This window comes from Mesoplodon mirus (genome assembly GCF_964341445.2).
Source record: "Mesoplodon mirus genome assembly, chromosome: 6".
Lineage (NCBI taxonomy): Eukaryota > Metazoa > Chordata > Mammalia > Artiodactyla > Ziphiidae > Mesoplodon > Mesoplodon mirus.
This window is the reverse complement of record NC_138982.1, coordinates 46478068-46505555: the sequence shown is the minus strand read 5'-3', so window position 1 is coordinate 46505555 and position 27488 is coordinate 46478068. Positions and strand designations below refer to the sequence as shown.

The following is a 27488-nucleotide window of genomic DNA, read 5'->3' as shown; positions in this document are numbered from 1 at the left end:
TGTCCAGACTGAATGTGGCCCGGGTCGCAGAGGCGGCACCGCCTATCCTGGTCCCGTCGTGGCGCCCAGAACTCCGCAGAGGACGCGACGGTGAGGCTGGGGCTGCCTGAGGGGAGGGGGACAATCCCCAGACCCAGCCCGCAGCATCCCTAGACAGTTCGGCTGTGCGGGCGGCGGCGACTGCAGCCCCCATTCCCAATCCCAGATCACTTCTGCCAGGAAGGGGAGAGGTGCCCTGGACGGATGCCAACTAATCCCTCTGCCCAACACCTCTCCGGGTCTTGCCTCCGTAAGACCCCCTCCTTTCGCTTCCCGTCTCGTTCTTCCCAACCCAATCCCCTCCACTCCGGCCTGCAGCCCGTCTCAGCGCCCCTGTCAGTTGAGGAGCCCGAGAGAGAGAGAGGGACTGCGGCCCTTCGGCTCCCCATCCCACCCCGCCCCCTGCTATCCCTTGCTGGGCTGGGGACACCCAGAAGGATGCTGGCCCTTTAAACCCTTGCTCCCCACCCAGAGCATCTTCCATCTCTCCACCCGCGCCACTTCCAACAGCTGGCAGCCGCGGGAAGCCCCGGGGGGCCGGCAGGTACTGGGGTGGCGGTGAGGCCCGGGAGGGTGTGATGGAACAGCTGCGACACTACCCCCCCTCCCGCCCCTAGAGGAGCCGGCGGCGGGACTGCTGGGCGCCCGTAGCTCCAGTTAAACATTAACCCTCCGCTCCCCGGGTCCCCGTGCTGCCTGGAGCTGCGCTCCGCCTCGGATTCCCAGGTAACCGGCGAGGATGCCCATCCCGCCACCCCCGCTGCCTCCCTCCCCTCGCCACCTGTCCGCCGGGCGGGGCTCAGCCTCGCGCCCCCTGCAGGTCCGCGTCCCAGCGCCGGAGTTAGAGCCTCCCCGCCTGCTTTCAGGAGGGTGGGGCGGAGCGCCCTGAACTCACGCTGCGCACCCCTCATCGAGCACCCCCTCCACCAGAGGCACCATGCCCGGCCTGTACTGCCCCTCCAGCTGGACGCCGCTGCCGCTCACGGACTCCTGGGTTCGGGCCTGCGCCAATGGACCCTGCCTCAGCCTGCGGGCCCGGCTCACCTACCACAACCCACAGCCGCAGCCTGTGGACGGTGAGGCCCGGGCGGGGGCGCAGGGTGGTGGCCAGCGCAAGCCTAGCAAGGTCCGACATCTCCTGTGCCCCATCCCGCCCCAGGCGTGTTTGTGTACCCGCTGGCCGAGGCCGAAGTGGTTTCGGGCTTCGAGGCGGAGGCCGCCGGACGGCGCGTCTCCTTCCAGCTGCAGAGCCGGCGCCGCTCGCAGGCCTCCTGCTGCCGCGCGGTGGGCCCCGCGCTGGGGGCCTCAACACCCCGCCGCTGTGCGCAGGGTGAGTCCAGGGCGCTCCCCGCCCCATCTCCCTGGAAGCAGCCGCACTTTAGTTCCTGCACCCGCTCTGCATCCCGCCCCTCTCTGTCCCCACTCCAGCCACTGTTTTTTTCATTCATTGATTCATCCCTTTATTCCACAGTCGGGGACTGGGCCCCTGACGTGGGCCAGGTGCTGGGGGAATGTGAACCAGGCCTGACCCGAGGTTTGCAGCCAGGTAGATAGACAAGGCAGGCAGTCCACACGTCTCTCTCTCCCTCTGGACCTTTAGCTCCTGAGCCTGGGACAGGGTTTTGGTCATCTCGGAGTCCCAGAATCCCAGCATCTGGCACAAAATGTGGCACAGAGAGGATCAGTGAGTGCTGGGGGAGGGGGTGGAAGCCCACCCCTCTGCTAGGTTTTCTGGCTTGCACTTCATTCCTTTATTTATTTGTACATTCACTTGATTACTGCACATGGGATTTACCATCTGGGTGAGAAGAGGGACAGAATTCAGTGGTGTTGAGAGTTGGCACAAGCCCAGCAGGTAGTTAGAGGCCAGAGTGAGCTCTGGGCTGAGGCCTCAAGAAAATTCCAGAAGGAAGTGGAGCCAGCATTTGACTGAAAGGAAGGGTGGGATGTAGTGATATGGAGAGGAGAGGAAAGGCACTCCAGGCAGGGGCAATTGTGTAAGCAAAGGTTTCGAAGTAAGTTATACTGGGTGATGGTAATAAAATACCTCATGTTTATAGTGATTCACAGTTGACAAAGCCCAGTCACTGATGTCACTTCATTTGAATCCAGAGAGGTATGTAATGCAAGTGTTGTTCTCCTTCCCCCTTTTATAGGTGACAAAAGTAACAGCAACAGTCTCTTAAACGTTGGATGCTTCGTGTATATCATCTCATTCATTCCTCACCGCAGTCCTTGACATATAATTATGACCCCCATTTTATAAATGAGGAAACCAAGGCTCCTCTAAACAAGAGAGTTACCAAAGGGTAGAATTAGAAATCACAGAGTGGAGACTCAAAACCTGACACTGTGCTCTCTTCACTGTATCAGACTGTCCCAAGCCTCAGCTGCCTGGGATGGAAGCTCCTTTCTTCCTTCTTACCTTCCTTCTTTTCCTTCCATTTTTTTCTTCCCTTCATTTATTCAGCAAGTATTTTTCAAAAGAATAGGTAAATGATTATTGCGGGGAAATGAGGTGAAGTAGGGCTGTAAAGGTAGGCTGGGGCCAGATCATGTAGGGCCTTGACCATCACTGTATACACCTGGCCATTTTCCCTTTAGCAGCAGTGGTGATGCCCATGACTCCACCCGTCCCCAAACAAACCACGATCTAAGTAAAATGATGTGCTTGGTATGTAAATGTCCTCTAGCTAGCTTCCAAATAGATTACAGTTCCTGAATTCCTCTTGGGTAGAAAATTCTGGAGCCATACCTAGTGGGCAGTGGGGAGTCCCTGACTGTTCATGAGCAGGGAATTTGTGAGCAGGTGGGTACCAGGCTATGGGAGATGTCAGCGAGGGTTCTTTAGGAAGATGAGGCCCAAGGGTTGAACAGGCTGGAGCAGGTAAAGAAAGAGAGGTGGAGGGTATAGGTCCCCCAGGACCTTAGGGGTGGTGTGGACATGCCCCCTTCTCCTCCTCTGCCCTCTGTTAGCAGTGATGTCACTGCTGCCTTTCCTAATGACAGCCAGCTCCTTCTACCATCAACCTGCCTCTCCTTCAACCATCGTTCATCTCATGCCTCCATCCTGCATCACCAGTGCATTAGCCTAGCATCCCTCCAACCTCACAAAATCCCCCTTGCCCAAGCTCCCCTGACTCAGTGCCTGCTCCCACCCCCAGATTCCCCCATCTCGTCTGCTTCCAGCCCCCTCTGACCCCTTTCCTCACTCATCATAGGTCATCTTGTCTTGGATCTGGCCCAGGCCCGGTCCACACTGGTGCTGCCCACAGGCCTCATCGCCGCAGCCGGCACCATGACAGTGACCCTGCGCAGCAGCCGGGAGCTGCCCTCCAGGCCTGACGGGGTGCTGCGCGTGGCCCTGCCCTCCGTGCTCACCCCTCTGGCCCCGCCAGGCCCGCTGGGGCCCCCCAGGCCTCCGGGGCTCTGTGACGACAGGTTGGGCCTATGGTGATTCTCTTCGTCCCTCCCTCGGCTTCTCTGGGTCTAGTGCGGGTGAGGGGGCTTTGGCAGGGTGCCCCGGGGGATGGGCAGGGTGGGGAAGGGCTGAGGCCAGTCAGCCAGAGGGGCTAGGGGCCCTGGTACTGGCCCAGTGACCCTCCTTGTGTTCCTTTCCAGCCCCACCAGCTGCTTCGGAATGGGCAGCCCTGAGGGGGATGGGCCGGCCTGGGAGGAGCCAGCTGCCCCTCGGGACGTGTTCTCAGGCCCTGCCCGTTGCCCAGCCCCGTACACCTTCTCCTTCGAGATGCTGGTGACTGGGCCATGCCTGCTGGCAGGTGGGTGCCCCTCCCAGCATAGCTGACTGGGAAATAACTGAAGGCTCAGGGATGGGAGGAACACAGGACAAAAAGAAGACAGGGACCTAAACCTTAGGAGCCGCTAGTCTCACAGTGGGATCACCCCCTCGCCACTTCCACACAACAAACACACCCCTACGTTTGTCAGTGTCATTTATTTATACCCCACTCCACTCGCCAATGAGAAGAGAGATGCTTACAATGAGACCGGTCCAAGTGATGAAGTGGAGTTTTCTTTTGCACGAGGTGGACCAGGATGTTAAATCAGCAGTTGGTTGATATAGAACTGTTTGGCCAGGCAGGATGCACCTGGGAATTCTGCTCCCAGTCCACGAAGGCAGGTAAATCCCCCCTTGTCCACTCCATAGCTTGGACTCGAGAGCTGAGCTAATCAGTCATGATCCAGGCCGCCACCACTGTTGCCTGGGAAGGTGATAGTTGTGCTCTTAGTACTGGCTTGGGGTGGGGCAATCATCACCTCTCCCTGCCTCTACATCCCTCAGGTCTGGAGAGCCCCTCTCATGCTCTGCGGGCAGATGCCCCCCCTCATGCCAGCTCTGCAGCCACCATCTGTGTCACACTGGCAGAGGGCCACCACTGCGACCGGGCCTTGGAGATCCTGCTGCACCCCAGTGGTGAGAGACTGGGACACACAGTAGGTCAGCTCTGACCTGCTTCAGGACCACCTGGGTAGCATTTTTCAAGTGTAGATTTCTGGACCCTAAGCCAGACGACTGAGTCATTTGTGAGGGTGGGCCTGGTGGTACAGGGAAGCCGGACCTGCAAAGTTCTCCCAGGACAGTGGGCCTGAGCAGTTGGGGTCTAGAGACAGGGACTTCCCTGACAGAACTGTGTCCCCTTCTCCCCAGAGCCCCACCAGCCACATCTGATGCTGGAGGCCGGCAGCCTGAGCTCAGCAGAATACGAGGCCCAGGTGAGGGCCCGCCGGGATTTCCAGAGGCTGCAGCGAAGGGACAGTGAGGGGGACCGGCAGGTATGGCTGCCTGGGGTCCTGGCCTGGCCCCTGGCCCCACTGCTGGCTGTGTTAGTGCAGGAGGAGCAGGCGGGCAGGCTTCCGTTGGGGTTGGCAGGGGACTTCTGCTCTCAGCAGGAGCTCTCAGTAGCTGCCACCACCCTCCCAGAGGACTGATGAGTATTTTCACAGGAGGGCCCAGTCAAGTGTCCCTGGAATGTGTCTCGGAGGATTGGGGGCAGGACTGACCTAGGCAGAGGACAGCCACTTGTCTCTGCCCTCGCTTTTATTCAGATGACTACAAAGGGTGCCCCCTCTGGGTGGACTGGATTGAAAAGGTCTCCGGGGCTAGGTCCTGCTGCCAGCCTAGGTCGGAGTTGCCCTCAGCCTGGCCCAGGATGACTTGGGGCTCCCGTGCTCAGGTGTGGTTCCTGCAGCGACGCTTCCACAAGGACATCCTGCTGAACCCCGTGCTGGTGCTGAGCTTCTGCCCGGACCTGAGCTCCAAGCCTGGACACCTGGGCACAGCGACTCGGGAGCTCCTCTTCCTGTTGGATGGCACCAGCGTGGCACACAAGGCCTGTGGGAGCATGTGGTGTGGGCAGGCCTGGGGTGGGTGCAGCAGTGGGTCTGAGGTGGGCTGGGGGGCAGCCTCCCGAAGACACACACACACACACACACACACACACACACACACCTACCTCTCTCCTTCTCATGCTCATACATACATGCATTTCTCCCAGATTCCAAGAGCCTCTTTCATATGTAAAGTTACATTCAGTCACACCGACTCTCAAACCCAAGGATTCACATACGCCTCCAGGGTCACATACACAATCGTCTCACACAGAGTCTCCCTCACGTGCCAGGGTCTCGCTTGCAGTCTCACACCCACAGGGCCTCACCCAGCTTACCCCTCGTTTTACACACGGCCTGGAGAAAGCAAGCAACTGGCAGCCCTTGTCCTCTTCCGGTGCCAGTGGGGCCTGCCTCACCCTGCCCTCCCTGGCTCTCTCCAGGATGCCATCGTTTTGGCTGTGAAGTCGCTCCCGCCCCAGACACTCATCAACCTGGCCACGTTTGGCACATTGGTGCAGCCCCTTTTCCCAGAGAGCCAGCCTTGCAGTGATGTGAGTGTGGCCCGGGGCTTTGAGGGCCTAGCCAGAGGCGTCTCAGCCAGTGTGGCCCAGCCCATGTCCTTTTCCTCCAGGAAGCTGTGCAGCTGATCTGCGAGAGCATTGAGATGCTGCAGGCTGCGGGCGGCCCCCCGGACGTGAGGTCTGCGCTGGACTGGGCCCTGGGGCAGCCCCAGCACAGGGCCCACCCTCGGCAGCTGTTCCTGCTCACCGCTGCCTCGCCCGTGGCTGCTGCGACCCACCAAACCCTGGAGCTCATGAGGCGGCACAGGGGGGCAGCCAGGTAGGATGGAGTGGGCACAGCCAGGCTCCTGAGATTGGCCTCCCAAAGAGGCTCCGGGAGGTCACGGCTGCTCCCCTTCTCTTGTCAGGTGCTTCTCCTTTGGGCTGGGGCCTGCCTGCCGCCAGCTGCTGCAGGGTCTGTCTGCCCTCAGCAGGGGCCAGGCCTACTTCCTGAGGCCTGGGGAAAGGCTGCAGCCCATGGTGAGCTTGAGCCTGGGCCCTGTTCCCTATTCGTCCAAGTCCTCCTCCCAAGTTGCACTGAGTCTGAAACAGAACCTGGTCAGGTCGTGGGGTCTCCAGGCACCCTGCTGTGGGGTGCTGCAGGAGGCCGGAAGTGTGGGGGACATGGCCTCTGACTGCTCCCCAAATCTTGCTCTCAGTTTTGTCCGGGTACTAAGCCATATCTTTGGAAAGTCTTGCCTTATCCACGTGGCACAGTTCAGGCCAGGAGAAGCACCGAGCCCTGAGCACTGAACACTCAGTCCCCTTGCTTGTTCCTACCCCCATTCCTTCCCCCAACCCCAGCCGGACCCTGCTCCCCTCAGCCAGGGGCTGGGTAGATGGCATCAGCAGACGGGCAGCCTTCCCACTCTGTTGGCTGTGTGGCACCTCTTTCTCTCCCATGGCCTCCCTCTGGTCACTCCTCACAGCTGGTGCAGGCCCTGCGGAAGGCACTGGAGCCCGCGTTGAGCGACATCTCTGTGGACTGGTTTGTGCCCGATGCCGTGGAGGCACTGCTGACGCCCCGGGAGATCCCAGCACTCTATCCTGGGGACCAGCTGCTCGGTTACTGCTCGCTCTTCAAGGTGGACGGCTTCCGGTCCCGCCCCCTAGGGGTGAGCCTGGGCTGGGGTGTGGGAGGTGGGCCTGGGGTGGCTGAAGCCCCTGCATCTCTGCAAAACCCATTTCCTATTCCCTGTGCCTCTCTCTGCCATACGCTCCTACTGCTACCCACTAGACCTCCTTAGAGACCATACTGGGTCCCTCAAGGTGACTGCAGCCTGCCTCCCTCATAAGGTCTTCCACTGAGCTGTCCTGTAAAGTGCTACCCTTGGTCACTAAAGCACACAGTTACAGAGAACAGCGCCAGCATAGTTTCAAGGTTTTTGTCAAAACTTGCTCATTACTTCACACAGTGCCTGCAAAAAGCACCATCTGGATTATTTCCTGTAACATTCAGGAACAGACAGAGCATTGTCTAAATGAAATCTCAGATCCCAACTCTGCCATGTACTAACCATTTGATTTTGGACAAGTCACTTAAACTCTCTGAGCCCATTTCCTTGTACTGATTTTTTTCATAAGGTTGTAATTAGAAGTCATAACATGTGTGCTCTTGGTAGGATACTTAACACATACGAGGAGTTGGAGAAATGATTGTCATTTTTATTATGAAAAGCTTTATCTCTCTAGAAGAACCAAGTATGCTTCCTCCTTTTTGATCAGGAGAGATGTATAATGGACTGTTTGTCTTTTTCCCTGGCTGCCAGGAAGCTCAGGGCCAAACCTGAAGCTCAGCCACAGCAGCTCTAGTAACCCTATGGTCAGCATGTATGCTTCCTCTTTCCTTAGTACTGGGTTTTCACTTCTGGTTTATTATCTTTATTGCCTCTTGCAGTGAGCCATCTTAAATCCCGTTTGGAAAGAGCTAGTGTATAACTATAATCAGTTGTTGTTGTTTTTTCCCCCAACGTCTATCCCTCTCCAGGGCCAAGAGCCTGGCTGGCAGAGCTTGGGCAGCTCCGTGTTCCCATCCCCAGAGGAAGCACCATCTGCCACCAGCCCTGGCACTGAGCCCACTGGCACCTCAGAGCCACTGGGAACAGGCACTGTGTCAGCAGAGCTGTCCAGCCCGTGGGCTGCTGGGGACTCAGATCGGAGTGAGTGCCTGAGTGTATTTGTGTTGGAGGAGGAGTGGGCAGTGGGAGGGGCCAGGGCTGGGATCTATTCTCCTGCCTCCCAATAGGTACTGATGCTCTGACAGACCCAGTCACGGACCCTGGACCTTACCCCTCTTCTGACACAGCCATATGGCGCCGCATCTTCCAGTCCTCGTACATCCGGGAGCAGTATGTGCTTACCCACTGCTCTGCCAGCCCAGAGCCAGGCCCAGGCTCCACAGGCAGCAGCGAGTCCCCCGTCTCCCAGGGCCCTGGGTCCCCCGAAGGCAGTGCTCCCCTGGATCCCCCTTCTCAGCAGGGCTGCCGCAGCCTGGCCTGGGGAGAATCTGCTGGCTCCCACTCCTGCCCCCTGCCTCCACCCCCACCGGCTCCAGTCAAGGTGAGATTCAATCCACATCCACCTACCATGTATCCAGCAAATAGTTATTGACCATTGGCTGTATGCCATAAATCGTGCAGTGGTTACTATTAAGTCTACCTGAAGAAATAGATGGGTAATGATGGTATAATGTATAATGATGATACCATGCAACATACATTGATGAGCACGGGGATGTGGCTTTATGGGGGTTCAGAGTCAAGGTGACTAACCCTGTCTGAGGGAGTCAGGAAAGCAAGAGCCACCTCTGGAAGAATAAGAAGTTAGCTAGGCAAAACGGGAGAAGACATGAATAAAAACAGACAAGCAATAACCTCAACTGAGACATAGGCATGGAGTGAGATGACGATGGGAAGGGGGTCAGGGGCCAGAAGGAGTCTGGCCTCACCCCTAAGGGTGGTGAGCAGCCATCCAGGGTTTCAGGAAAAGGGGCATGTGGCCAGCTGTGTATGTATGTCTGATGGCCAGGAGCTCTGCATTCCTTGACCATTGGACCCCTCCCCCACCCCTCCACCCTTCGCACATGCAGACTGGGGCCTTGAGTGCTGAGGTCCTGGGCCGTCGACGCAGAGCAGCTCTAACTGGCCGAAGCCTCTCATCCCCCCCAGGCCGGGTGAACTCAGTCCCTGGCCATCTCCGGCACCCGTCTCTGGGTGTAGCACCAGATGGGCCAGGCCCTGAGCCAGGGCAGCTGCTGGGACAGGGCCTGGATGACTCAGGTAAGGGTTATGGGGGGCCAGGTTCTGATACCAAGTAGACCTTGGGGAGGTGGAGCCCAGGGCACCCCACTGACCCTGCTCCTACCATCGTCTCTCCCCAGGAAACCTGCTCTCTCCAGCCCCTATGGACTGGGACATGTTGATGGAACCACCCTTCTTGTTCACAGCTGTTCCCCCCAGTGGGGAGTTGGCCCCTCCAGCAATACCACTGCCTCCCCAGCCTCCGCGCTGCCATGTGGTGATCCGGGCCCTGTGCGGGGAGCAGCCTATGAGCTGGGAGGTGGGCGTTGGGCTGGAGATGCTGTGGGGGCCTAGGGATGCTGGCTCACTGCCTCCGTCACCCCCTGAAAGCGGAAATGCTTGGGACCAAGCACTCCATCGACTGACAGCGGCTTCCGTGGTCCGGGACAATGAGCAGCTGGCTCTCCGAGGACGGGGCGAGACCAGGGCTGACCGGGGTGAGCTGCTGGTGGCCCCAGTCAGGGCTCAAGGAGCCTGTATGGGACAGAGAGTGGCAGAAGCATAGGTCTGTGGGATCACTCGCTATACCTCACCTTGCTCACAAGTGATTTGAGGCGGCTCACCCACATTGTCAAGAAAAAAAAATTAAGCAGCGCAATGGGGAAAAAAGGGATAATAAAAGGAAGCAGAGAATGAGATTATATCAAAGATGCACACCATGAGGTTTTGTGCCCTTGCAAGCATGGGACCCCAAACTGGCAAGCGTCCTAGCAGCCAACAGAGAGGGAATTTCATCTTGTAATGATTCACAGTGCCCATAACATAAAAACAAATCTGTCATTTAGGAACATTATTAAAGTTAAATAAAGTTAAAATGTCAGTTCTTCAGTTGTACTAGCCACACTTCAAATGCTTAATAGTCACATGGGGCTAGTGGCTACTATACTGGATCATGCAGATGTAGAACATTTCCATCATTGCAGGAAGTTCTGTTGGGCAGTGCTGAAATGAGTGGATGGAAAAGGTACCACAGTCAATGCCTCCTCTGGCTCTATCCAGAATGTTAAATTTGTGGGTGGCCAGGGGCCTAGTCTTGGTACCTTGAGTGTTCAGCCTAACCACTTCTTGTCAAAGCTGTGTCTGAGCTGACCCCGAGAAGGAACTCCACTCTGTTCAAAAGTGGACAGAAGGCAGAGGGTCCAGTGGTTAGGACTTGGTGCTTTCACTGCCAGGGACCAGGTTCAATCCTTGGTCGGGGAACTACTAAGATCCCGCAAGCCTGGAGGCACGGCAAAAAAAAAAAAAAAAAAAAAAAAAAAAATGTGTACAGAGGGAGAAGCTATGGGAGCACTGAGATTTTTTTCTGTGAAGCCCTTTGTAGAGAGTGGGTGCTGGGAGTGCACCCCCCTCCCAGTCAACATGTGGCCCCTTGGTTTTGCAGGTCATGCCCGGAGGTCCTGGCTCCGAGCCCTTCAGACAAGCAAGGTCAGCTCTGCCCCCTCCTGCTTCACCTGCCCTGTAGCTGTGGATGCTACCACCAGAGAGGTCCTACCTTCAGCCCTGCAGGTGCACAGCTCAGGTAGGTAAGGTCCCTTTCAGGTGACCTCCCAGGTGCCGGTTCCCATCTCACTGGCCACCCTCCGAGACATACCTCACCCCTCTCTTCTGTGCCCCTGCAGAGCCAGCCGAACCCCCAGGCACCCCTCCTGCCTCTCAAGGGCATCTAGATGCAGCTCCTCTGCCCACAGCCGTCCACTCTAAAGGTAACACTCAAATTTGGGTAACTGGTAGGGACCAACCAGGCTTAGGGACCACCACTGAATGGCTCCAGTTCAGGACTTAAGGGAGGCTCTCTGGCAGGCAGCTGGGAGCCGGACCAAATTGGCAACTCCAGTTCTGCTTTGGGGGACCGCGCAGCCCCCATCGGAGGTCCTCATCATCTGCCCCCCGAGCACCCCTCTCGGCTCAGCCTGGGCCGTCGGAAGGCCAGAGGCCCAGACAGCCATAGACTCTGCAGCCCCAACACGGGCCAAGCCAGTGACAGCAACAGTGAAGGCAGCAACCATGACTACCTGCCCTTGGTGAGGACTCGGGAGGTGGAGGGTGGCGCTGCCAGGGCCAGGGCGCTGTCTCAGCTCGATTCTCCCCCCACCTCCTCTCTCCTCAGGTGCGCTTGCAGGAGGCGCCCGGCTCCTTCCGCCTAGACGCGCCCTTCTGCGCAGCAGTGCGCATCTCACGGGAGCGCCTGTGCCGCGCCTCGCCCTTCGCTGCGCATCGTGCCAGCCTCAGCCCCACCTCGGCCTCCTCTCCCTGGGCACTTCTAGGCCATGGTGCTGGCCAGGGTGACAGTGCCACGGCCTCTTGCAGCCCGTCCCTCAGCTCGGGCTCCGAGGGTCCAGGCCAGGTGGACAGTGGCCGGGGCTCAGACACCGAGGCCTCGGAGGGGGCGGAAGGGCCTGGTGGTGCCGAACTGCGGGGCCGGACTTGGGCCACTGCTGTGGCGCTTGCGTGGCTGGAGCACCGCTGTGCCGCGGCCTTCGGTGAGTGGGAACTGGCGGCAGCTAAGGCTGACTGTTGGCTGCGGGCCCAGCACCTGCCCGACGGCCTCGACCTGGCCAACCTCAAGGCCGCAGCCCGGGGTCTCTTCCTGCTGCTGCGCCACTGGGACCAGAACCTGCAGCTGCACCTGCTGTGCTACAGCCCAGCAAACACGTGAGGGTCACCGGTTGCTCTGGCGGGCGCCCCCCAAGAAACTCAAGTCACTGCCACCCAGAGCCGGCCTCTTGGTGCTGGGAAGGGGTGGGCTGGCGACAGTCCGCCCCTACTGCTTCTCATTCCCTTCACAAAATCCACTTGCCCCACAGAAAGTGCCTGCCTGTGCTCTCTCCTGCTCCTTCCGCCCCATGCCCCTTCCCCTCTGAGCTCTGTGCAGTGCAGTAGAAGGGGAGAGAGCCACAGTCCCTAAATCCTATGCAATAAAGTGCCTCTTAGGACTGTCTGAATGAGTTCTTTAATTGCCACGTGCCTGTCCCTCACAGCTTGGTCCAGGCACCTCCACGTAGGCTGCACAGAAGTGGACTTCGTAAAGTTTATTGGGAAGGGCACACAGTCCATCCCCATCCAGGGTCCTGAGAATAGACTGGAGGGGAAGAGATGGATCTCAGTGGGCTTTCTTGCTGTGCTGGATGGTCTTGGGGAACGGCTGGGGGCCCAGCCAGAGCTGCAGCAGGATGACAGCATGGCACATGTGCAGGGCACCAGAGCTGCAGGACGTGGATGGGTATGTGTTCCAGGAGAGCTCAATGAGCCCCAGCACCAGCAACCTGGAGATGAGAAATAAGCTCCAGGTCTGTCCAGGTTCTAGGCCTGCAGCACTTCAGCTCAGCCCCTGCCCCTCCGTGGTCACAGTCTTGGGATGAGGAGCTCCCTACCCCTTCCCACGCCCCCAGGTTGTCCCAGCTGGTACCTGAGCAGGTGTGTGAGCCAGCGTGCAGGCGTGGCCCACAGGAGGTAGGGCAGTGTGTGGAAATACCAGACGTAGAACTGGTAGTGAAGGGAGCGGCTGAAGCAGATGCCAATGAAGTTGGAGGTGAAGAGGGCAGAAACAATCTGTATGCGGTGGTCAAGGCCAAGGGCAGAAGCAGAAGGGGTAGGGAGGTTTCAAAGCAGAGGGACAAAAGTTTTGGGGTCAGATAGCCCCTTGGCTCTGCTGTTCCTAGATGCATACCTTTGGGCAAGTTTCTTAACCTCTCTGGACCTATTGCTCAGTCTGATGTGGAGGCAGTAATATCTAGAGCCCTAACGCCTAACGAGTCGTCACTTACGAGCTATGTGACCTTGGCAAATTACTTAACTTCTTAAAGCCCTAATTTTCCCATCTTTAAAATCTGTAAAATGAGGATAAAACAGAGTCTCTTGTGAGCTTTAAATGTTAGAATGTATGTAAATCTCTTAGGACAGCACCAGGCAGAGAGTGAGCACTCATAATGGTAACTCAATAATATTTAGAATAAAGAATAAAAAATGCTTAAATGTGTCAAGTGCTCAGCACAGCACTGGGAAGAGCTCTATGAATGGGCCCTGTAGCTATTACTGCTGGCTCCTTTTCCCTCTCCCAGGTCACCAGCCATGCAGGGCTAGTTGACCAGGACCCCAACTTCAGCTGGAGGGGGCAAGACTTACCTTCCCATGATTTAAAGGATATGGTTGGGTGTGAGGGGCTGGAGTGGAACCTTCCTTTTGGAGGGATCCTTCAGCAGTGACAGGATACTTTCCCCTGTCCTGGGGAGAAGCCATTGAGATACTTATCAAGCCCCCAATGTGGGCCAAGCAGAGCTCAACATCCCCCATGCAGCCCCTAAGGCCTAGGCCCTTCACTCCTTCCCCCATGTCTGCTCATGAAATTGCTCCCCTTTCTCACCTGTGCCACCTGCAGAGGGCAAAGAGCAAGAGCAGGGTGAGGTGGGCAGTCAAAAGTGCCAGGTGGAAGGCACGATGCAGGAAGAGGGCCTCGGGGAGGAAGCGCCAGTTCACTGTCCAGCGGAAGAGAAACTGGCGGCCAAGGTCAAAGGAGCGGGATACGTAGCCGACGGGGTTCTCCAGCAGGAAGGGTAGCCCCAGCACCACCTGAGGATGGGTGTGATGTCAACAGAGCTGCCCAGGCTCACCCTCAGCCTCATGCTAATCACTGAGAGGAGGGAGAACAAGGTATAGGTCTCAGAGGTTCCCTAACTCCCACTAGGAATAGCAAGAAAGCCAGCCCACCCACCCAGACAAGAGCCTTGGGCCAAAGAAGCAGGTAATAACAGTGCTTTAAGTTTGGATTCACCAAGTCATAAATGCGCAGAGTTAGAAAGGCTCTCAGAGACCATGTAGTTCAACACCCTTGTTTGACAGCTAAAGGAACCAAAGCCTAGAGGTGGTGGCTGCCCAGATCAGAATCAACTCCAAAACTCTGTCTCTTGTCTTTGAGGAAGTCTCAAGGATGAAAGGAGGCCAGACAGAGTGGCCTCCGCTTCATTAGAAAGGGGAAAGGGTAAGGAGGGAATACCTGAAGGACAGCACAGATGCCCAGCTTGGGGAGGGCCCCACGGAGGCCAAATTGCGTGAGGAGAAGGAATAGTAACCCAGGGGCGAAGAGCAGCACATTCATCTTCACAGAGACTGCCAGGCTGCAGTGGATAGGGGAGAGGAGAGTGGAGATCAGCTCCAGGGCCATGCACCCCACCCAAAGACGTACAGCCCACCATCACCACAGCAACTCCTCCCCTCCCCTGCCAGCAAGCTCCAGGCAGAGGGTGAGCACTCATACTCAGAACTGCTGGAGGGAGGATAAGGAAGCCTGGGAGGAGGCTGGGAGTAGGGTGCTGATGCCTTGTCTCTACACTCAGACTGAGTGAGCAAATATATATTGAGTATTTAGAAAGTGCAATGACCAACTCCAACAGCAGATGCTGTCTGCAGGGGACAGAGGATGGGAAGAGGGTGTGTGTGTAGGGGGCCTGGGGGTGAAGACTTTCTACACATCCTGGACTCACCTAGTATGGCCCTAACTGACCTACACTGTCTGGCCACTCCCTTACTTCCTCTGCTGCAGAAAATTGGGGAGAAAGTGATGAATACAGAAAATGAAAGAGGGGGCCAGAAGGGAGGGGTGTTGACCTGAAACAGCAGCAGCCCCAGCTCCAGCGCTCGGCCAGCAGGAGGTTGATACTGAGGAAGAGCAGCACCATGGCCACTGGATCATTGAAGAGCCGCAGCACAAAGATGGAGTGGACACGGTAAGAGGCACAGCACATGAAGAAAAAGACGAAGGGAGGTACCTGAGAGGTGGGCACAGTGGGGAAAAAGGTCAGCTCACCAACCCTGAACCATCCCCGCTCCCCAGCCCTCCCAGTTTGGGGCCCCCTGTTCCTGGTAGTGAGGACTCACCTTGCAGGTCTTGCGGTAAATCAAGAAGACAAGCAGCAAAGTGGCCAGGTAGAGCACAGCGAAGATGTGCTGGGCCATGCGGATGTCAGTGCCCCGGCCAGTGGCATAGTATAGCCCCATAAAGATGTACACAAAGCCGGCTGGGTACCTGGAAGAGGAGAAAGAACGTGAGTCTGGGTCAAGCTATCCGGCCTGGCATCCAGTCAGCCCCTCCCATCCTCACTGAACCACCTATCCCCACTCACACAAGAGGTCCAGTGTCACCCCGCAGTTGAGTATAGTCATAGGTGCCATTGATGACACCCTCCACCTCAGACATGTAGGCTTTCCAATCAATCTCTGTATCTGGAAAAGGACAGGATGGTGTGGTTACTTCCAGGTTCAGAATTTCTCTGCCTCAGTCCATCAAAGCACAGAGTTCCAGCTCATCCTCGGGACTTCTATCATAACCCCTTCTCTAAAGGCCTATCTGACATTCTCTGGGTGAACTCAGGTATCTCAAACTCAAACATGTCTGTAATGGAACTCATAACCTTCCACTCCAAATCTGCTCCCCTTCCTGGGTTCCATGAATGGTACCATTAACCTCTCAGCTGCTCAAGTCACAAACCTGGGAAACACCTTTGATACTTCCTTCTCTTTCATTTCCAATGCCCAGTCACCAAGTCCTGCCTATTCTTTTTTTTTTTTTTTTTTTTTTTTTTTGCTGTACGCAGGCCTCTCACTGTTGTGGCCTCTCCCGTTGCGGAGCACAGGCTCCGGACGCGCAGGCTCAGCGGCCATGGCTCATGGGCCCAGCCGCCCCGTGGCATGTGGGATCTTCCCGGACCGGGGCACGAACCCGTGTCCCCTGCATCGGCAGGCGGACTCTCAACCACTGCGCCATCAGGGAAGCCCCCTGCCTATTCTTTATCCTAAATATCTCTACTATCTCATCCTTCTCTGCTATCATGCACTCAAATTTGGGCCTAACATAATCTCTAGCCACAATGGTGCAAGAGCTCCCTAACTCGGCTCCCAGCTTCCACTTTCACCCCACTGCAATATATTTTCCACCCTGCAACCGGAGAGCTCATCCTATAATAGAAATCATATCACATTTCTCTGCTTAAAACTCTTCAATGATTCGCCAAGTCTCTTAAGATAAAGACCAAATTCTATTCTTCTCATTTTTAGAAGATGAAATTATGAATTAATAAGGTTAAGTGACTAGCTCAAGAACAGTGAGCTAGAAAGGGTAGAGTTGAGATAGGAACACATGGAGCTCTAAATTCTTAACCACCATGCTAACTATCTCCTTAACACAGCTTACAGATTCCTTCACGATCTTGTCTCGACTTCTGCAATCTCATCTCTTAGTACTACCCTCACTTGATTTCTGTGTTCCAGCTCTAAAAAACTTCTTTCAGTTCCTCAAAGGAAATAGACTTTCTCTTTTGATAGGAGTTCTTTGATACAGGATTCTCTATGCTTAGAGTACTCTTCCCCACGACCCCTTTTGTCTCTTTCCTCAAGGAACTAGCTCTTATCTTTTAAGGAGGACTCTCGGAAGCCTTCTCTGACTCCTCAAGTCTGCATTAAGTGCCCTCCTATGTCCTTTTTAGCACCCTGTCTACTACCATCACGATGAATATGATGTGTTGTAATTTTCTGTTATCTTTGTCCAGGCCCACACACGCAAGTAGAAAATGTGTCTATCTTTTTCACCACTATACCCTTGGTACCTAGCATAGTGTAAGCCATATAATAAGCACTCAATAAATATGTATTGAATTATTGGTCTTTAGCAAGTAAGCCTTAAGTCCAGTGTTTTCAGCCTGGAGAGAAGTCACCAATAATGCCAAACGGACTCGAACGGTCACAAAATGCCATCACTGAGAAGAGACCTCCAGACCTCAGAATTGAACAGATGATAAGATTGAGACCCAGCAAGGGAAGTGACGTGTCCAAAGCCACAGAGACAAGCAGCAGCAGCAGCCATTAACTTGGACCCAGGTTTTCTGGGAGGGATTAAGATCGGGTTTGGCTCTCCGCGGAGCAGGCTTGGGATTTGGGTAAAAGATACGGGTCTGCAACTGATGACTGAGTGGATCAGGGGTCTAAGTCTGAGCTCCGAATGTGGGTCCCCGTTTTGGTCGGGGGTTCGGTCCCCCTTCCCACCCTCCTCTCCCCCTCGGCGCACTCACATGCCACCCTGTGAATGACCCAGAAGGTGATGCCCACCTCCGCCAGGCAGAGGCAGGCGGCCACCCGCAGCGTGTAGCGCGGTTCCAGCAGCAGTCGGCGCCGCTCTTGCCAGGCGCGCCGCAGCCACTGCCCGCACAGTCCCACCGCCCGAGCTGCGGGACCTGCCCGGCCTCGTTTCCTCAGGCCTGCCGCCATCTTGAAGGTGCGCCGCACTTGCGGGCCCGCTACCCCGGAAGCCCGACCCTTTGGTACTTAGGTTCCGCTTCCCGCGCCGCGTGCCCCAACGGACCGAGGGCTGAGTGGAGTTGCCGGAGTCCTTATTTACTCCACTAAAATCTACTTCTTCCACATGTCTCCCCTGATGGACTGCATGCTCCATACGAGCAGGAACGGTCTTACTCCTCAGTACATACTTAGCCCTGGGCACACAGGAGCTCATGTGGATCGAACGTTTGCCCAGAAAAGTAACATTCCTGCCCACGCCATGTCTCCCCCCACTCCTCCGCACCTCCCCCGCCTAGCATAACACTTCGCCTATGTTGGTAATATCTGCGTTCATGCCAGTCTTTTCTGGAGAGCAAGACCTCTGTCCGCGCTACTCCCGCCACCCCCCAGAGCCTTTCGGGTGCTCAAAACTAGGAAGAAATGAATGTTTCATTAATTTTCAGACTTCTTAATGGAAGGAGCCAAACTGAAGATATGAAAGGGGCAATGACGAGCCGGAGTGAGTCTGACACCATGAGTGTGGCTCTCAGAAGTTAGTGAGCAGCGCATCCAGAGGATTCAGGGTCTGGACGATATTATTTTCCCACCCGGAGGATTCTTCCAAGAGCGCTTAGCAGAGGACGGAAGTTCCACGTGTTTATGTTGAGCAACTGCTGGTGCTGGGCGGAGACACAAAGGCCCCGCCTCCCACATGCAGCCATTCCAATTGGCTACATAAGGAGCCAAGCCCCGCCCAGAGGTGGGGGCCAGTTGCCTTCAAGGCCCGGCAGCCGCAATCATGGCCTGTCCTGGGGCCTGGGCGCCGCTGCCGGAGTTACCAGAGAAGAACTGTGGGTACCGCGAGGTCCAGTACTGGGACCAGCGCTACCGGGGCGCTGCCGACTCTGCTCCCTACGAGTGGTTCGGGGACTTCTCTTCCTTTCGTGACCTCCTAGAGCCGGAGCTGAGGCCGGAGGACCGTATCCTCGTGCTAGGTGGGTAGTCCCGGGGCTGCCCAGCCCAGGTGGAGCTGGTTGGACTGGCCCCGCCCCTCGCCCCTGCCTGCCCCTCTCAGACGACTCCCCAGTCAGGAGTCAGGATCCAGTACCTTTAGAATCGCGGCAGTATTTAGCCAGGGCAAACAGGAGCCAAGAGATTCTTAGTCCGGGGACCCCCAGGAGAAAGACAGTCTCTCTGAGTCTGAGTGTGGTAGGTGACCCATGACCCCTTTCCGGACCCTGGGGAGGCAGCCTCGAGCACTGGAGAGTTCACAGTAACTAGTTCAAGTCCCAGCGCTAGTTGACTGTAGGACTTAGGACAAATCATGAACCTGTTCTGAGCCCCGGATTCACTTCTAGAAATGGGACTGCGAAATCAAGTCGGATAAGGCACGTGCAGGCACCTCGAGCGCAATGCCTAGCGCTTTTCTGGGTGCGCCACTGGGCACCGTGAGCCATTGTCGCCTAGAGAGTTATCTCTTGACTCTCCAAGCTCTAACTGAAACTTGGTCCTATGTCGTCGTCTTCCCCACCCCCCCACCCCACCCCCATCCCACCGTGTGCAGTGAGGATGAGGACAGCTCCCTCTGAGGGGAGATTGCAGCCGAGATTGGTGTGACTCCCCAAAAGGAACAAGTACTGGGGTTTCAGGTGGGGCTCTGAGAGGTCCACCTGCCCCCCTTGGGGTTCTCTTCCACTGCCAGCCTTGGGGGCTCCAGTGAAGTTTGATTAAACAACGGATTTCCTTCCAATTACAGTTTTTATTTTGCTATTTTTAAAACCATGTATTAAGTGAAATATTTCACATATATGAGACATTTATAATACAGTATATATGTAAAGTATAAATAATAACTCGAATGTGTGTGAATACCCTACTCGGTTTCAGAAATACAGCATTCCTAGGACTAGAAAGTGCTTAAGAACTTGAACCCTGGAGGCAGCTAATTATGTAGGGATCTCAGCACATGTCGTCTTAGCTGTGGAATCATGGGCAAAATACTTAAATTTCTGTGCCTCCATTTTCTCAGCCTTAAAAAAAAAAGTAAGAGTACATACTTATTTATCAGGTTTTTAAGATGATTGAGTGTGTATGAAAGATAACTAGAAAAAAACCTGACAAACTAAAAAGCGTTGTATATCCAAGGTTTTCTGTGTGGTCCCCCAAACCTCTTCCCCCCAGAGGTAAAACCTCTCTTGAATTTTGTGGCTTTAAACCATTGCATTTATCTATAGATTTACCATAGATCTATGTTTTTCAAGATTTAGTGTAATAACCTGGAAAACTGGACCCCACTCTGAGTATATAATTCCAGGGATGGTCTAAGGCGGGTCCCGGGATCTGTATTTTCAACAAGCCCACAGGCTGATTCTCATGCTGGTAATTGGCAGAGTAACACTGCCTTAAATTCTGCCTGACTGGGAGATATCCTTTTCTGGATAGAGGAGGGAAAAGTCTAAAAATCAAAAAGAAAAACTTTCCAGACAGGATTCCCAAGATCTAAGAACAGGACCCGCAGCTTGGGGGGTACCCTATGTTACATTCCACCTAAACAAACAAATTGAACACCTGGTAGGTGCTAGGGAATGTGGTGAGCCCTTTCTAACTTATTTAATCCTCATGGCAACCCCAAGAGGTTAGTGATATTATGAGAACTACTGTAGGTTAGGGTTCAGTAAACTTTTTCTGAAAAATGGCCGAATAGTAAATATTTTAGGCCTTTCAGGCTACACAGTTGGTGTCACAACTAGAAAATGGCGATGGTTGTTATAATAGAATCTTCAGTATGGAGCTACTGGGAAAATAAACTGAGATAATCCTTATAAAGTACTTAGCATGGGACCTAGTGTTCAAAAACTGTTAGCTATCATTATTATTGAAAATGGGAGTCAGAGAGGCACTTTCTCCAGGACTGCTCGGAGAAAGAGTACCTTGCCTGAAGACTTGTGTGTCTGGTCCCTATGGCTAGATTCCTCATTACAGATGAGTTCATGTGGCCGTTCCAGTTTTGCTGTCATTATACTTCTCTGATTCTCTTCTTGCTTGACTCCATGCTCTGTAGAATCTTCGGATTATAATTTGGCCTCAGTTTGTATTTCCTATAGAGACACAAGGGACTGACCAGAGGATTGACTGTCCAGACCCCATGATGGCTATTTTTTCCTATTATAAATAAGCAGATTGGTATTCTGGTTTACACTTCAGTCTCTTGGTGTTGGGATAGCATCCACATAGCTCTGGGCTCCCATATGATGGGTTCTTGGATCTGGCTCAATTCTCCAGAGCTCTGCTTCCCTAAGGCCCCACCTAGGGAAGCAGTGGCGGTTCCAAGCCTCATCTTAGTTGTTAGCCCCAAATCACTGCTTTGTAGGCATAACTGGCCCTGTGGTCAAGTTTTATTTTCCCTTCATCTTTAATAATGTTGTTTTGGGAGATACCATTCCTGTACCAAAGGGAACGAAGGAAGGAAATTTGGGTTTGTCCACAGATAGGCAGAGCTCTGCAGGCACATGAGGTCAGGTGTTGGTTGATGAAGGCATTGTGGTCAGAGAACCCAGTGGGATTTCAGGCTGAACTGGGTTAGAGTCTCCTATTCAGCTACCCTCACCTCCCGTCCCAGAGCCTGTTGTGGTTCCAGTGTTGGGACGCACACATTGGGTTTTCCCAGGTAAGATTGTACTCTTCCTGAGCCCCAGAGCCTGAGGAGAAACACAAGAAGGGGCAGCCGAGGACCAACCAGCAGTCTCTGGCACCTGTCCAGGTGTCAAGCTCTGCCTGCTAGATTAGGGCTATCCCAACAGCTGATTCTGTGATCCTTTTAGGGAGGCAAATGGGGATTAAAGGCAATCTAATCCCAAGAGCTGGGGATCCTCATGTGAGGCCACCAAGAACTGTCATCCAGGCCTGTTCTTGGGCTGATACTGACCACAAGAGGGCCTGGAAGAGGCCAACAGATCTTTGAAGGAAGCCATGCCCACTGGGCAGTAGGTCCACATCCACTCCTCTAACCTCCACCCTCCACCACTTTGCGACTGCTTTCCGGGCACTTCCCACCAGAGTGTTATGATTCTTCAAGACTCTGACTGGTTGTCAGTTCCCCCGATCCTATTGGCCCACCCATCTAAAGTGGGGACAGGGACTCTCCTGTGTGCTCCTGCAGCCTGTCCCTGTTGAAACTCTCACTGCATTATGTGGCAGTTGCCTGACTACACATCTGTTCCTCTCACCAGAGCATCAGCTCCTTGAGGGCAGAAGCTTTTTATTCATCAGCAGAACCCAATATGTGGCGCTCAATCATACATGAAGAAATTACAAGGAGTCATCTCCACTGTGTGTCCCCACTTAGTTTCCCCTTCACTTGTTAATTCTGCCTTGGAAAGCAAAGTAAGATAAAAACCCCTAACATGGGGCTTCCCTGGTGGCGCAGTGGTTGAGAGTCCGCCTGCCGATGCAGGGGACACGGGTTCGTGCCCCGGTCCTGGAAGATCCCACATGCCGCGGAGCGGCTGGGCCCGTGAGCCATGGCCACTGAGCCTGTGCGTCCGGAGCCTGTGCTCCGCAATGGGAGAGGCCACAACAGTGAGAGGCCCGCGTACAGGAAAAAAAAACCCCTAACATGAAGTCTTCCCAGGGCTGATATCATCAGAGGATCTCTGAGAGGTTAGGAATTAGGATAATACTAGCATTATCCTATTAATAATATTATGATGCCAATATTATTCCCATTCTGAGTCTGAGGAAACTGAGGCTGAGTTGAATGACTTGCCATGGCTGTATGACTAGAGATATCAGAACCCAAATCTTTGAACTCCTAAGTTCAAAGCTCCTACTCTCCAGTTGTTTAGTTTTTAAATTTAGAGCATCACATCCTACATGTAGGCTAGGTATTGTTATCTTCATTTTTCTGACTAGGAAATCCAAGTTCCTAGTATGTAAACGACTTGCTTTAGTCCACACAGCCAGGAATGATAGAGCCAGGATATGTGCCCAGATCTGTATGACTCTAAGGCTCATGCTCTTGTACCATGCTGCTTCTCCCTCAGTACAGGAGGGTTTGAGCTGAGAGAAAACAGGCCAAGAGTGGATGGATAATTGGGGAGGTGAGAACCAAAGCTAACCTAGACCTTTTGTCATCCACCCCTTCTCACCCCAGGCTGTGGAAACAGTGCCCTGAGCTACGAACTATTCCTTGGGGGCTTCCCTGATGTGACCAGTGTGGACTACTCATCAGTAGTGGTGGCTGCCATGCGGGCTCGATATGCCCATGTGCCCAAGCTGCGCTGGGAGACCATGGACGTGCGGGCACTGGGCTTCCCCAGTGGCTCCTTTGACGTGGTGCTCGAGAAGGGCACGCTGGATGCCCTGTTGACTGGAGAACAGGATCCCTGGAACGTGTCCTCTGAAGGTATCCACACTGTGGACCAGGTGCTGAGTGAGGTGAGGGAGCACCAAGGGAAAGACGGCTGATCAAGAGCTGGGGATGGGGCTTCCCTGGTGGCGCAGTGGTTGAGAGTCCGTCTGCCGACGCAGGGGACACGGGTTCATGCCCCGGCCCGGGAGGATCCCACATGCCGCGGAGCGGCTGGGCCCGTGAGCTGTGGCTGCTGAGCCTGCACGTCCGGAGCCTGTGCTCCGCGACGGGAGAAGCCACAACAGTGAGAGGCCCGTGTACCGCAAAAAAAAAAAAAAAAAAAAAAAAAAAAGAGCTGGGGATGAGGGGTTAAGGTTTTAGGAGACTAGAAGAACTCAGAAGCCAGAAGGAGGCATGGTTTGGAACAAGTAGTGGGTCCCTTCAGGACTATGGTTACCTGAAGGAAGGGGGTGTTAAGCTGGATCGAGATTGTAGGGGGCTGGAGTGGCCAGGCTCACAGAGGCTGAGGATTGAATACTGTGTTGCCATAGAGATGAGGTAGCGGCCAGGTTCCAGGTAGGGAAGGTAAGCAGCTGACAGGAAGGCAGTGCTCCCTGCACCTGACATCACTCCCATGCTCCTACCTGTTTAATAGCCCTACCCCCATGGAACAACCAGGGGCAGAGAGGAAGCCTCACTCTTTAGCCATGGAAAGCCCTGAGCCCTGAGCTACTGGATGGAGGGTAGTACCTGAGATTTCGCTGGGAGGGCATCTGGGGCCATACTGACCTTTGAGAACCTGGAGATGGGCTTCTCACCAATGGCTTCTCTATCTGCCTTTCAGGTGAGCCGAGTACTGGTCCCTGGGGGCCAGTTCATCTCAATGACCTCTGCTGCCCCCCACTTTCGGACAAGACACTACGCCCAAGCTCGTTACGGCTGGTCCTTGAGGCATGCAACCTATGGCAATGGTTTCCACTTCCATTTCTACCTCATGCAGAAGGGCAAAGAGCTCAGTGTGGCCCAGCTGGCCCTTGGGGCCCAGATCCTCTCACCTCCTAGACCTCCCACCCCACCCTGCTTCCTCCAGGACTCAGATCATGAGGACTTCCTCAGTGCCATTCAGCTGTGAGGCCAGAAGCATGGTTCTCCTGCCTTTCTGCCCCAGACTCAAGTATTCAGAATTCCTGACTCAGTGCTTAAGGTCAGGTCCAAAGTGCCCACATCCCAGGGCCTCATGCCTAACTAAGAGCTGATGGGAGCAACCCCACATGAAAAAAATACAGGCTAGGTCAAACTAGATCCCAGATCTCAGGTTTCTGACTTCCTTCTTAGGCTCCTCAGATCTCTCCTGGATTCCCCAACTTCCTCCCCCACCATACTGAACCATCAGTGAATTCATCCCCAGGGGCAAATCTCAGCACAACCCCTGGGCATGCCAGCCAGACTTGGAGACTTGCATCCCTGGGGCCTGTTACTGACCCCCATTCAACCTGGATGTATTCGTAGGAGGCTGCACACTTTGAATATAGACTGCTTCTGACCCCAGCTCCAGCCCCAACTCTGGTGACCTATCCTGCTCAGGTTGTATTATTTACCCAAGGAGGCCACGCTGTAATGATGTTCCCAGGCCAGGCTGACCTGCCTGTGTTTACTTGGCAACGCTTCTCTGTCAGTTACATGCACCTGAGATTCCCAAGTATCTGCTCCCCTCCCCAAAAAAGAATTGGAGCCATTTTGGGCTGGCTCCTATAGCAAACCAAAGCAGCAGCTACACACACACGCACACACAGGGGGGTCTGTGTTTATTCACACACTCCTGGTACAGTGAGGATGGAGGAACATTTACAAAGGACATCCCTGGGGTTGAGAGTATCTCCAGGGCTAGGGCTACAGGTGTCATCCAAAGATGCAATGCAGCCCCCATTTGGATTCCCAGGGGCAGGACGCAGGGGTCCAAGGTAAAATCAGACCTGGGCCCTTGGAAGGTGATACCTTGAGGGGAGGAGTCTGCCAGAGAGCCGCCTAGGGTCAGGCATGGGCAGACTGGTCATATGGTTGGTTACCATGTTGGGGGCTTGTCCCATCCCAGCCTCAACACCCATCCTATCAGCCAGGCGCAGAAGAGCGTGGCCGAGACCGTGGGGGGAGGGCATGAACCACGAGGGGAATCAGTAAACAAAGAGTCGGATATAAAAATACAAATGTGCTGAGGAAGTCCCTTAGAAAGAGGCTGAGGCTGGGGTCACGCCAGACAGGGGTGGAGGGTGAGGAGCGGCCTGGAGGGCTGGGCTCAGGTGGGTGGGAAGCTCATGCAAATGTGCAGCCAAACATCCCTGGCCGCGTGCGAGGTCCGACACCGGCAGGCAGCCGGTCTGCGGACCAGACCTGCCTGAGAGGGGCGGGGCAGGGGAGCCGTGCGGGAGGGGACGGGCCGGGGCTGAGGGCCGCGGGTCTCTGTCCGTTCCGGTGTGCGGGGTGGGGCTGCGGCCCGAGGTTCTAAAGTGCATGAGCGCGGCGACGGGCTCCGGGCCGGTCCGCGCCGCCGCTACCGCCGCCGCCGTGGTGCTGAAGCGGACAGCTCCGGAGTGCCTGGCGGCGGCGGCGGCAGCGACTATGACCCGAAAGCGGCGCGGCCCTGCAGCCCCCGCCCGCGAGCGCCTGGGCCGGGGCGGGGGGCGCCGGCAGCCGCATCGCCGGCCCGCGGTCCTGGCCGCCGCGGGGCTGGGCCCGGAGCCCGCCGCCTGAGCCGGCGCGTCTACACTCCGGACGGCGGCTTCTCCCCCATCCCTTTCAGCACGTCGTCTATCCGGTCATCCTCGATCACCACTGCGCAGGGAGAAAGCGCGTCAGCCGCGCGGCCTCGGGGGGCGGCGGCGAGAATGGGGCCCTGGTCCCCGCGCCCCGCTCAGCTACTGCCCGTGGCCCAGAGACGCCCCTCGGACCTCCGTGCTACAGTGACCTCCCCGTCCGAACTCTCCTGCCGACTCAACCCACTGCTGACCCCAGCTCCCACAGACCCACTCCTCTCCTTGTGGAGGAACGCCCCTCTTCCAAAGACTCCAGCCGTTCAACCTTCCAGTCCAAACCCTCCCGCCGCCTGAGCTCTCCTCCATCCGAGCTGATCGGAAAGCTTTTGCTCATGGGATCCCCCTCTTCCACCCTCACTTCAACAGGATTTCCTCCTCAAACCGAATCTCCATCTATTCCAGCCCTCTCCCCAACCTAACCTTCTTGCGGCTAGAACCCCTCTTCCGATCCTGGCACTAACAGAGCCCCTTCCCCATGCAAACAACCAGGACAAGCGAACCCCCGGCCCCCTGCCCATTCTCCAGTCAGACATCCCTCCCCACCCGAAGGTTCTTCCGTAGCATACACCGACTTAGCGTTTGCTCCCGAAGAAGTCGCCCCATGTTCCCACTTCAGGCAGCCCCAAATGCCCCGGCCGGCCCCTCCCCTTCGCCCGGATGCCCAGGCTCTACTTCCAGAGGTGGCGAGCATCGAATCCGGAGCACTGCTTTCCCAGCAGAGGGGAAGAGGGGGACACAACACTGCAGCAGGGACCACCCCCCCCTCCAACCCCGGCCGGCGAGCGGCTGGCTGCGCTGGTCTGCGGCAAGAGCTGCTGGCGCTTGGCGGGGAACTGCAGCCGGGGGGCGCCCGGCGGAGGGTTTCTGGGTCAAGCGACGACTCCGGGCCCCGGCCGCGTACCTCTCTTGGCTCGGCCGATCTGGCCCAGCTTGGGGGGTCGCTTGGCTTGGTTGCCCGCGAAGAAGGAGTTGGTGTCCTGCAGGCGGCAGCTGAAGGAGAGGTCAGAGCCCTCGGGGTCGGCGCCGAAGCGGCCCATCTTGTCCTCACTGTAGGGCAGGATCTCGGACATGGCGGGTGCGGGGTGGGCGCGGGACTGCGGCGGGGCGCGGGCAGCGGGCTAGCTGCCGGACCGGCCCTAGCTCAGCAGGGGAGCCGGCGGAAAGATGAAGTCATGCAGCATCCGGGGCTGCGGAGCCAAGCGGGGCCTCCTCCCCCGCGCCTCCGCCTCCCGGGCCGCTGGGCAGGCGGCGGCGGCGGCGGCGGCGGGGACCGGGCGGGGGCGGTGCGCGGGGGGGGCGGGGGGGGCGGCGGCGGCGAGAGCGGAATGACGATGAGCGCCCGACTGCCGCAGAGCGCGGCGGGCGGGGCGCAGTGGAGGTGGGGAGGACACCGGCCAGGGCAGGGAGGGAGGCCGGCCGCGGGGGTGGGGTGGTGTGCGGACAGGAGCGGGCCCAGCTCTCTGCGGAGGAAAAGGAGCGAAAATGGGAGGGTCCTGCCATTGGCGGGACTGGCTGCTGGGCGAATGGTACCGGCCAACGGGTGCAGGAGGCGGACACCGGAAGCGCTGCGAGCGGGGGGGTCGGATACGGCGGAGATGTGCGGGAACCCGCAGGACGCGGGAATAGCTCAGGCCAATAGGTGGTGCCCCCGCCGTTGGCGCGCTCTTGTATAGGGCTGCTCTTCGGGTCTGGCGCGCTCTTGTACAGGGTTGCTCTTCGGGTCTTAAACTGTTCATCTGGAGCCTGTGTTTCTCCGACTGTGCTCTGTTTCTGTCTGTGCCTATTTATATGTCAGTCTATCTCCATGTGTCTGTCT

At 56.1% G+C, this 27488-nt stretch overlaps 4 protein-coding genes across 5 annotated transcripts; 2 read left to right on the top strand and 2 right to left on the bottom strand.

The window, feature by feature from the left end:
* Positions 1–825: 825 nt before the first annotated feature.
* On the top strand, positions 826–12084 carry VWA5B2 (von Willebrand factor A domain containing 5B2). 2 transcript variants are annotated; one of them, XM_082625245.1, is made up of 19 exons: positions 826–1115; positions 1199–1369; positions 3261–3480; positions 3661–3818; positions 4343–4474; positions 4709–4833; positions 5235–5390; positions 5832–5942; positions 6023–6231; positions 6320–6431; positions 6881–7066; positions 7939–8110; positions 8197–8510; positions 9040–9229; positions 9331–9687; positions 10632–10769; positions 10870–10953; positions 11027–11271; positions 11358–12084. In XM_082625245.1, the coding sequence occupies exons 1-19, from the start codon at positions 977–979 to the stop codon at positions 11904–11906; spliced, it is 3768 nt and encodes a 1255-aa protein (XP_082481371.1). In that variant the 5' UTR covers positions 826–976; the 3' UTR covers positions 11907–12084. The 2 variants fall into 2 exon arrangements, with proteins under 2 accessions (XP_082481371.1, XP_082481370.1); XM_082625244.1 differs by having other exon boundaries at positions 3261–3492.
* A 98-nt stretch (positions 12085–12182) lies between these two features.
* On the bottom strand, positions 12183–17542 carry ALG3 (ALG3 alpha-1,3- mannosyltransferase). The gene is made up of 9 exons (XM_082625090.1): positions 17308–17542; positions 15367–15466; positions 15122–15269; positions 14852–15012; positions 14241–14361; positions 13611–13816; positions 13396–13471; positions 12657–12802; positions 12183–12513 (listed from the first exon to the last, which is right to left on the bottom strand). Exons 1-9 carry the CDS (start codon positions 17501–17503, stop codon positions 12351–12353), a joined length of 1317 nt encoding a protein of 438 aa, XP_082481216.1. The 5' UTR covers positions 17504–17542; the 3' UTR covers positions 12183–12350.
* Positions 17543–18283: 741 nt separating this feature from the next.
* EEF1AKMT4 (EEF1A lysine methyltransferase 4) lies at positions 18284–24162 on the top strand. Its single transcript, XM_082624883.1, has 3 exons — positions 18284–18507; positions 22665–22948; positions 23707–24162. Exons 1-3 carry the CDS (start codon positions 18312–18314, stop codon positions 23992–23994), a joined length of 768 nt encoding a protein of 255 aa, XP_082481009.1. The 5' UTR covers positions 18284–18311; the 3' UTR covers positions 23995–24162.
* A 1458-nt stretch (positions 24163–25620) lies between these two features.
* Positions 25621–26906, bottom strand: CAMK2N2 (calcium/calmodulin dependent protein kinase II inhibitor 2; the record flags this gene model as incomplete). Its single annotated transcript, XM_082625662.1, has 2 exons — positions 26574–26906; positions 25621–25691 (listed from the first exon to the last, which is right to left on the bottom strand). Exons 1-2 carry the CDS (start codon positions 26740–26742, stop codon positions 25621–25623), a joined length of 240 nt encoding a protein of 79 aa, XP_082481788.1. The 5' UTR covers positions 26743–26906.
* Positions 26907–27488: the final 582 nt, after the last annotated feature.